Source organism: Diachasma alloeum, unplaced genomic scaffold (genome assembly GCF_001412515.2).
Source record: "Diachasma alloeum isolate Michigan unplaced genomic scaffold, Dall2.0 Dall_scaffold_00302, whole genome shotgun sequence".
Classification (NCBI taxonomy): Eukaryota; Metazoa; Arthropoda; class Insecta; order Hymenoptera; family Braconidae; genus Diachasma; species Diachasma alloeum.
The window spans coordinates 1,200,003-1,209,628 of record NW_021680441.1 but is presented as its reverse complement, the minus strand read 5'-3'; the positions used below and the strand labels follow the sequence as shown (position 1 = coordinate 1,209,628).

The following is a 9,626-nucleotide window of genomic DNA, read 5'->3' as shown; positions in this document are numbered from 1 at the left end:
TCCGGACTGTTGATATTTTTATTTTTATAATGCACGATGGGCTCACGTGGACATCCATGCGCGTGGCTCTTGTATTCGCATGCCTCATTATCCCCCCTCCCACGTTCAGCGATGGCTTTGGAACCCTGTGATTTAGACATTTCATTGGAATATTTTCAGTGATTATGGCACTCCATTAATGAGACAATTTTTTAGCATAAAAATTAATTTTATTAATTATCAATACATTGATCAATTAATTTGTTGAATATAGAGTTTTAATTCTTCTGTTTTATTCGAGAAGGTAATTTCGTCGATGATGATGTTATCGTTTTCTCAAGGGAGATCGATTAGCTTCGGAGATAATTTTGATATTTCGAATACAGCAGGTTCCATTAATGAAACATTTTTCAAGCATAAAAATTAATTTTATTAATTATCAATAGATAGATTAATTAATTTGTCGAAGAGAGACTTAATTGTTCCGTTTTGTTCAAGATGTTTTCATCGAAGACGATGTTATCATTGTCTCAAGGGAGATCGATCAGCTTCGGAGATAATTTTGATATTTCGAATACAGCAGGTTCCATTAATGAAACATTTTTCAAGCATAAAAATTAATTTTATTAATTATCAATAGATAGATTAATTAATTTGTCGAAGAGAGACTTAATTGTTCCGTTTTGTTCAAGATGTTTTCATCGAAGACGATGTTATCATTGTCTCAAGGGAGATCGATCAGCTTCGGAGATAATTTTGATATTTCGAATACAGCAGGTTCCATTAATGAAACATTTTTCAAGCATAAAAATTAATTTTATTAATTATCAATAGACAGATTAATTAATTTGTCGGAGAAAGACTTAATTCTTCCGTTTTGTTCAAGATGTTTTCATCGAAGACGATGTTATCATTGTCTCAAGGGAGATCGGTCAGCTTCGAAGATGATTTTGTTATTTCTAATACTGCAGGTCCCATCAATGAGACATTGTTAAAAAATAAAAATTAATTTTATTAATTATCCATAGATTAATCAATTAATTTGTTGAACAGAGACTTTTAATTCTTCCGTTTTGTTCGAGAAGATATTGTCATCGAAGATGTTGTTATCGTTGTCTCGAGGGAGATCGGTCAGCTTCGAAGATGATTTTGTTATTTCTAATACTGGAGGTCCCATTAATGAAACATTGTTCAAGCGTAAAAATTAATTATATTAATTATCAATAGATAGATTAATTAATTTGTCGAAGAAAGACTTAATTCTTCCGTTTTGTTCAAGATGTTTTCATCGAAGACGATGTTATCATTGTCTCAAGGGAGATCGGTCAGCTTCGGAGATGATTTTGTTATTTCTAATACTGCAGGTCCCATCAATGAGACATTGTTAAAAAATAAAAATTAATTTTATTAATTATCAATAGATTAATCAATTAATTTGTTGAACAGAGACTTTTAATTCTTCCGTTTTGTTCGAGAAGATATTATCATCGAAGATGTTATCGTTGTCTCGAGGGAAATCGGTTAGCCTCGGAGACAATTTTGTTATCTCTAATACTGCAGGTCCCAGGACGTTATTCAGGTAATCCCTGAATTGTTCGCATTTCTTTTTCGATGTGAAATCGTTCGAACTCCCCCATATAATGTGCCCGGCTGCCCCGTTGCTCGCCATAGCATTGAAACTGTCATGAACATCGGCCTGAGGAGATAATTAAATAGCGAGTAATTGCAGTGCTTGCACTTCCGTAAAATTAGTAGTGAAAAGTGAGAGTTATGAGAAATTTGCATTCACCTCGGAGAGTAAATTATTCCCCTGATCGTGGTATTTGTACCAGAAGTACGGGAGAATGACAGAAGACAGGGAAGACCTTTGGATGATCCTCTGTGACTCCTGAAGTCTTCCGGCTATCAATCCGATCTTTTCATTGCTGGATAGCGTCATTTTGTAGTATACGGAGGGGAGAAGGACATCCTCAAGCTTCCAGAGCCACTGCATACTTGAAAAAAACGATCAATCTGAGGAAAAATAGCGCTGAGAGAGCGAGCGAAGCGAGTGGAGGGGCCAAGCCCCCCTGGGGTTGACGAGCGAAGCGCGCAGGGGGCCAAGCCCCCCCCCACGCAATAATAGGAGCGAAAACCGAATGAATAAACATCCTACCGATCATTATCCTTCTTAATTTTCTCGTCACACCTCCAGTTCATCTGTTGAGGGGTCAAATTGAAGCAGTAGGGATAGGCATAGTACCCCCATGAGGCCCGCGGCCTCATGGATTTCGCCAGTTTTATCGTCTCCTCCATGTAGATCCTCCCGGCCTCCTCAAACCTCCTGATCGCCTCTCGCTCAATACTCTTCTCACTCAAGAAGATGTGCCTTCTTCGCTCAATAGTTATGGACAAGTCCCGGTAAGGCGCTAGGGACGCCCAGTTCTGCCTGAATATCGGCCGCCAGCTCTCGAAGTCAATAACTCCGACTCCGCTGAAATCCTTGGATATCTGCTCATTCACGTGGACTTTGAAGAGCTCCAAGTGCTTTTGGAGGTCACCCTCTTGGGGTACTCCACCATTTCTCAGGTACATTGATCCTGAGATGATGGAAAATGAAACGAAAGATTAAGGAAAAATGATAATCATTTTTTCTTCCAATGATAACTACTTTGAATTTTCTTTTCTCAATGAAAAACAAGTGGGAAATTGCTCTTGTATTGTATATAGTAATTTTTGCTAAGTCAAGACTTTCCGCACATGCGATTTTTCAACATGCCTGCAAAGGAAAGTCCGTATTTTGCTCTTTGACGACCAGGAGGAAAGTATGAACATTCCGTGCAGGGGTGTGAAAAAATCTATTTGAGATAAAAATCATGGGAAAATGGTGATTTTACCGTTTGGACTCTTGAGAATGGCCGGAAATTGGCCGGGATCATACAAAATAGCAATGTTCTCCCCCCTGAAATCATCATTTCTATTCTGAATGATTCCGTAATCCCTCTGGATCTCTTCGAAATTCAATCCGTACTTGTGGCACATAAATGTCGGAACGTTCCAGTAAACCCTGTAATCCCCCGGGACTTCTGTCATAGAAGATTGTACAGTGCTGCCACCATTTCCAAGCAAAACATCACTAATACTGAAACAATAGTTGGTCTTTTTAATTCTGTGATCTAGATGATAACGACGAGGTGACGAATTTACCTGAGGAAGGCCGACTCTATCCGGGTGAGGGTCGACAGGAACAGTAGAATTTTGTACATAGCAAGCACTAAAAGAAATTATATTAACCACTGTGTTGACACATGTTGGAGTTGATAATTTTCGTGCTTTTTTTAGATAACTTTAGGTAGCAGACTTTTGATATAAATGCGATAATTATATTAGGCCTCTGAGACTGAATCCTCAAGGAGTCGCGAAAATTCTAGAACATTCCATCATTGACCAGGAAATTCTAGAAATTTCGATAAAGATCTGGAAATTTCTTGAACTCTGCACGCTGCACCTCCTTAGGTTTTCTTTTTCAAAAAACCAAAAAACGCGTATTCGTTAATTTCAAGTGTAGATTTTGCACGCGAACTTTCACGACTCCAACTTCAATAGTTTCCCAAAGCATATGAAAAGCACCCTTTTCATAAAAATTCGAAATATCACTATTCTAATTTTTTTTTAATCTCCAAAATTTTTCGATTTTTCAAAATAATTCGCAGACGTGGTAGACAATTTATAAAATTTTCTTTTATCTTCTCACAATTCAAGAATTTTCAAGAATACAGCCGAATTTTTTCCCAAATCTTCATAAACCCCCAAAATTTTCTAGATTTTTCGAAAGAAAAAGTAAAAATTGAAATTTTTATTGACATCACTTACCTCAAGTAAGCGTTAGGTGTTGGAATAATTTCACTTCACCGTGGTCTCATTGTCAACAATGTACCAACTGAAATCCCCTCGCAGAAACCCAAGTATATATTCCCTCGGTATTTTATTATGTATTATTTTCCCACTCTAGGCAGCCCTGTCCTCGTGCCCGTCGGTCTTACCCAATAGAGGATACCCAGGCAGCTCCCAGCCGGCTGCTTTTGTTATCACATCGCAACTCCTCCCCCCTGTCCTGCTTTTGGACAATTGTGTTTCCACGAGACAATGAATTTAGTTCTGTTTTCGTTGCTCTCGGATTTTAATTACAAAAGGGCAATGTTACTTGTCCATCGTTGTGCGTAGGACGGAGTGAGCGATAGGGGATCATTAACGACTGCGAATGGAACTCAAGGAAAGATTCACCATCATTTCGTACATTGCTATATAACGCTTGAAGTCAAATCTCTGGGTCAAATGGTATGGATTAAGAGCATTTGACCCACAAAGAAAACTGTTAAAATGTGGGTAACACTTTGGATCATGAGTTCTCAGTGAAACAAGGGTGGAAAAATATGAATGATTATTTAAAAAATATGTTCACTCAATACAAACCGGACAGACCGAGCCTAGAGTGATTTGAAGAAGGTAAATAGTTTCAGGAAGTGTTTAAAAATGCGAGGTGGGGGCGCGGCCATCTTTGAAGCCTCTTTGCGGCAGAGGACGCAGGTATCCAAACAAGACGGCCCCACCAACTCCTGTCAATCCCTGCATTTCAGTTTTTTTTTCACTCCTAATGCCTCTGAAATACCGGGAAAACTTTACGCCATGAATTCATAGTCAAAAAGTGGTGGAAAAATATGAGCGATGGCTTAAAAAATTTGTTCATCCTATACATACCGAATAGCCCAAGCCGAGAGTGATCTGAAGAGGGTAAATAGTTTTAGGAAGTTTTTAAAAATGCGAGGTGGAAGGCGGCCATCTTTTAAACCGATTTGCAGCAAAGGTATTCAAGCAACATGGCCTCACTAACCCCTGTTAATCCCCGCATTGCAGTAGTTTTTGTCACCTCTGAGGCTTCTGAAATGCCGGGAAAACTTTACGCCATGAATTCACAGCCAAAAGGTGGTGGAAAAATCTGAACGATGGCTTAAAAAAATTGTTCATTCTATACAAACCGGATAGTCCAAGCCGAGAGTGATCTGAAGAGGATGAATAGTTTCAGGAAGTGTTTAAAAATGCGAGGTGGGAGCGCCGCCATGTTTGATACCCCCTAACGGCAGCCTGAGGAGGCCTGAGGTGGACAGTGCAGCAAGATGGCTGCGCCAACCCCTGTTCATCCCCGCATTTCAGTCCTCGCTCCCGAAGCTTTCCAACTTTTACAGATTAAATTGCGCGGGTGAAATCATATGAGTCACATACTTTAAAGGCACTACATCATATAAAGAAGACCTTCTGAGATAAGTTTTCAGCCTTCGTCTCGAAGGTATCATAGAGACGACCTCAGATGCGCCATAAACACTTGGCGCAATTCGCGATGCAGGTGCATCTCCTCAATTTCGACAGATTAAAATGATGAGTTTTACGAGCCATTTCCCCTGAAGGTGAATCCCCCAGGGGAACTGGGTGACGACGGAGGCAAAAAAAGTGATAACGTTTGATGTGACTGTCACTCTCGGGGTCATTGGATTTTGGTTTCTCTATGCCCCCCCCCCCTTCCTGGCTTTATCGCACCAGTCAGGGACCTTGTCAGTTGCACGCAATGTTACGCGTGTGATGTTTTTATCGCTCGCTTGACGGCCACCGCTGAAGTCACGGTGTAAATTAGAAAAATTAAGAATTTTGACGTGTTTTTGATTCTTCAGAATTTTGGTAAAATTATGAAAACACGTGTCTCATAACTGACACTTTCGGTGAAGAATGAAGGAAATAGGATGAAAAGATCAATAGCTGGACGATTTCATCTTTTATTGAATATTCTATAAATAATATAATTAAAAGACCGACTGTAATGGTTGGGTGGGTGAGGTGTTGCTCGGGCGGACATCCAAGCTAAGCAGCGTTGAGCTGGGTTAGTACTTGGATGGGTGACCGCTTAGGAACACCTCGCTCGCACAAAAATTGCGGGCGGTAGGTACGGTATAGCGGCCTAGTGTCTCCATCTAGTCAGTGTGACAGATGGATGTATTAGGGCACTGCACAATCGACCGGCTGTGCGACTGGGGTTTTACATGGTTTCCCGTGCAGTCCTAGCTCGAATGGGGCACAGCTAAGAGTAAGACGGCCAATGAGAGGAAAAGAAAGGTGGAGAGGCAGGCTAGAGAAGGGGGAGTTTCAAATCGAGAATTACTTCGATAAAACCAATGAAATAGAAAAAAATTTAAAAAATTAATTAATATAATTAAAACTGTACGGATTATCAATAATAACATTTATGTGTAATCATGTGATGAACTTTTTCGTTCAAAATATCAACATTACAGCGAGAAAAAAATATTCGGGGGATATAGTCCTGGGTGTCGTAGCGCTGGAATTTGCTAAGCATCAATGACAAAGTGTCGTAGAGAAAAAAAAATTCTCTTTCCAAAGAGGCAGATGTGGGAAATAGCATAATATTTTCAGGAGGAGAATCACATCCCGAAGATTAAGAATCTATTTGTTTGTATAAACATATAAACAACATGTTTGTATAAATTGGATGAAAATTCTATATTCCTCCAGACCGTCCATCTATTGGCCTTAGCGTCCAGTTATTGGGGATTTGGATGATATTCCACTTATCCCTCATTTAATTATTCTTCTATTCATTTTTTCCACTTTAAATTATTGTTTTTTCAAATTCATATATTCTTTCAGGTCTAGAACTCATTTTTTATTCATTTAGCAACTTCATTGATTTGAAATCCTCTAGTGATGTTCAACATTTCCTTAATCGTCCAGCTATTGGCCTGTTTATTCTAATTGAGACGTTAGGATTTTTTGGGGGCAGATTGGTAAGGAATTAATGAAAAATCACCAACAACTCAGGATTGTTCAAATAACTTTATCTGATTTTTATTCTTCATTTATCAACTCCCTAATAAATCATCCAGTTTTCATTATTTGGCAGAATTTCGAATATAATGGCAGACAAAATGGCGAATACCAGAGAAAAAAATATGACCCAAATTCTAAATAAATCAAAGGCAGAAGGAAGAAAAATTAATATCCTCTATTAATTAATTAAAATAATGAATTTTGTCTTTGCTACGAAGCAAACACTCTTCACCCCCCTCTGTTTCTACTAATTATTCTCAATTCGTCCATTGAATTCCCCACATTTTTCACTCCCCTCCCCCCAAGTCCTCGAACTCGTGGACTCGACTGAACTCATGTTCACAGTAAAAAAAAGCATCCAGACTTGTCACTATTTTCAATTTGCTGAGTTACTGAAGGACAAGACCGATTTTGTTGGGTGTCATGCTGGGACAACGCCAGTTGTAGAGGTAGTATTGAAGGTTTCCATCGCCAATACCGAATTTTAAGGCCTCCAGGAATGCCTTGTTGTCCATTAGATCGAGGGCATTAAAAACATCGAAGCCCAACTGTGAAATTGAGAAAACAATTGTGAATTTTATGTCATTTTTTCATTTTTAAATGACTAATTATCAAAATAATTGCATTTCTCGTGTGAAAAAAAATGTAAAAAATTTGATGTAATAAAAAAATGCTTCTTAATTTTGCTTTCATCTCAAGAACAAGTAAATTCACAAAAAAAATGTCACAAACGAAATGTTTGGCAGAATTTCAATCCCCAAAAAAACGTCTCCTCTACCTGATTGAATTAACAATTCCTCGATTACTCACATTCCTCGCTGAAATAAGGGCATCAGTCATCAGCTCAATCCAGGGTGTTTTTGTCGAGACATTGTAGAAACTGTAAGCAGCTTTGAGTGTCTTGTGCGTCTGGTGATGCATCACAGAGCTCGGTAGAGTGTAATAACTCACTAAATCCGTGATTTTCCCCTCATTCTCCACCACAAAACTGTTTACAATGCCATTGTGGGGTGTGAACCAGTGGCGAAACTCCTCTTCGTTGAAAATTGGTGCCAGATCAAACTTTTCTAGATACTAAATCGAAAAGAAAAAAAATTATCAGTTTCCAGAGCAAAAGAAATTTTTAAAAATTAATAAATTTATGAAGACAATTAAATTTTTTTCTCAATAAGAGTTTTTCGTGATGAAAAAACTGCTCGTTACTGAACATGATTGAATTCATGGAAAAATACAATTGAACAGAGTTTTTTCTTGATGAAAATTCCTGAAATTTAATAATATTGAGGGGAAAAAATAGAATTACCTCATTGAGTAATTTATAAGCTTGAACAGCATCTCCGGCCTCGAGTTTCCTAAATCCAGGCACTTTGGGATGTTCAGGAAGTTTATAAAACTTGAGTGTCCTCTGCATCGTCATATTACGTGACAAATGTGAAAATTTGATCTCAATGAGTTTCTTTGGGTTGAGGGAACGATGCCAATAGCGACAGGTGGTTATGGGCTTTGGTAGAATAACACCAGCAGTGTAGACAGCCTGGAATATTCCCAGAAGATTGACTCGCCTCGTTATCTCCCGAATTAACACTGGAGCAACGCGTTTTGATCGCAGTTTTTTGTGAACACAGAGGAAATTTATTTCCACCATTTTTTGGGAGCTGAAAGGAAATCAGATGACGATCCTTCTTTACGTTAATCAAGTAGAGATGATTTTTTTTTTGGGTTGAGAATTTTTTCATTCATTTTGTTGCTTCCGAATGGGAGCTTTGTAATCGTTAAAATTTAAGTTTTGGATTTTTTATATTATATCGACCCAGTATAATCCAAAAAGTCCGAAAATATGTATGTAACAAAATTTTTCTTCAATATTTTTTAGACATTCTTTTGTGAAGAGAATGAAACAAGTAAAATTAATGGGGGAAATAGATAAAAAAAATACTTACTGATCGTAGACACGCAGAGTCGCAGGGATTGCGGAGATAAATCCGACTAAACGACCACTTTTTATCACACGCACCCCACAGTGCCACTCTTTGCACCAGCCTGGAGGCTGCAGGGCCCTGAAAAAATCATTTTTCAATGTTATGTTTTGCTTATTTTTCAAATACCTCGATAACGAGTGGTCTCAGCAAAAAATGTGATAAAACATTTTCATTAGGAAATTCAATTCTTTACAAAAAATACCTCACGACATTTTTCCCTAAACCCACTCATCATAAAAACAAATTCCTAATTACAAATGAATATTTTTTTTTATTTTTTTTTCTATTTCATTGGTTTTATCGAAGTAGTTCTCGATTTGAAACCCCTCCTTTAGCCTGCCTCCCTTCCTTTACTTTTCCTCTCATTGTTATCTGCGGTATCATGGCCGTCTTACTCTTAGCTGTGCCCCATTCGAGCTAGGACTGCACGGGAAACCATGTAAAACCCCAGTCGCACAGCCGGCCGATTGTGCAGTACCCTAATGTATCCATCTGTCACACTGACTAGATGGAGACACTGGGCCGCTACACCGTACCTACCGCCCGTAATTTTTGTGCGAGCGAGGTGTTCCTAAGCGGTCACCCATCCAAGTACTAACCCAGCTCAACACTGCTTAGCTTGGATGTCCGCCGGAGCAACCCCTCACCCATATCTAGAATATCTAGATAACGAGTGGTTCTAGGAGGAAATGTGTCAGGACTTTTTTAAAAAAAGAATTAAATTCCCTGGAAAAAATTTCGTATGAAATTTTCCTCTAAATTCAATGATTCTCCAGAATTTGGGGGGGGGGGGGG

The 9,626-nt window shown here is 38.7% G+C and overlaps 2 protein-coding genes across 3 annotated transcripts in view; both read right to left on the bottom strand.

The window, feature by feature from the left end:
- Window positions 1-789: 789 nt before the first annotated feature.
- LOC107039604 (hyaluronidase) lies at window positions 790-3,903 on the bottom strand. Its single transcript, XM_015259317.1, has 6 exons — window positions 3,832-3,903; window positions 3,166-3,232; window positions 2,856-3,100; window positions 2,135-2,558; window positions 1,769-1,973; window positions 790-1,675 (listed from the first exon to the last, which is right to left on the bottom strand). Exons 2-6 carry the CDS (start codon window positions 3,222-3,224, stop codon window positions 1,406-1,408), a joined length of 1,203 nt encoding a protein of 400 aa, XP_015114803.1. The 5' UTR covers window positions 3,225-3,232; window positions 3,832-3,903; the 3' UTR covers window positions 790-1,405.
- Window positions 3,904-6,845: 2,942 nt separating this feature from the next.
- LOC107039607 (glycylpeptide N-tetradecanoyltransferase 1) overlaps window positions 6,846-9,626 on the bottom strand; it is a 5,492-nt gene continuing 2,711 nt past the window's right edge. For both annotated transcript variants that reach the window (XM_015259322.1, XM_015259321.1), the window contains 4 exons: window positions 8,793-8,909; window positions 8,156-8,507; window positions 7,663-7,926; window positions 6,846-7,400 (listed from right to left, as the gene is read on the bottom strand). In XM_015259322.1, the coding sequence (XP_015114808.1) occupies window positions 7,242-7,400; window positions 7,663-7,926; window positions 8,156-8,507; window positions 8,793-8,909 (892 nt within the window). In that variant the 3' untranslated portion in view covers window positions 6,846-7,241. The remainder of the gene's footprint in view (window positions 7,401-7,662; window positions 7,927-8,155; window positions 8,508-8,792; window positions 8,910-9,626) is intronic.

Excerpts from the sequence above, each read along its gene's own strand:
- LOC107039604 (XM_015259317.1), bottom strand. The coding sequence starts at position 3,224 with ATGTACAAAATTCTACTGTTCCTGTCGACCCTCACCCGGATAGAGTCG. Across the intron at positions 3,101-3,165 it reads ATAGAGTCGGCCTTCCTCAG|TATTAGTGATGTTTTGCTTG; the intron begins GTAAATTCGTCA and ends CTATTGTTTCAG. Across the intron at positions 1,676-1,768 it reads GGAATAATTTACTCTCCGAG|GCCGATGTTCATGACAGTTT; the intron begins GTGAATGCAAAT and ends TTATCTCCTCAG.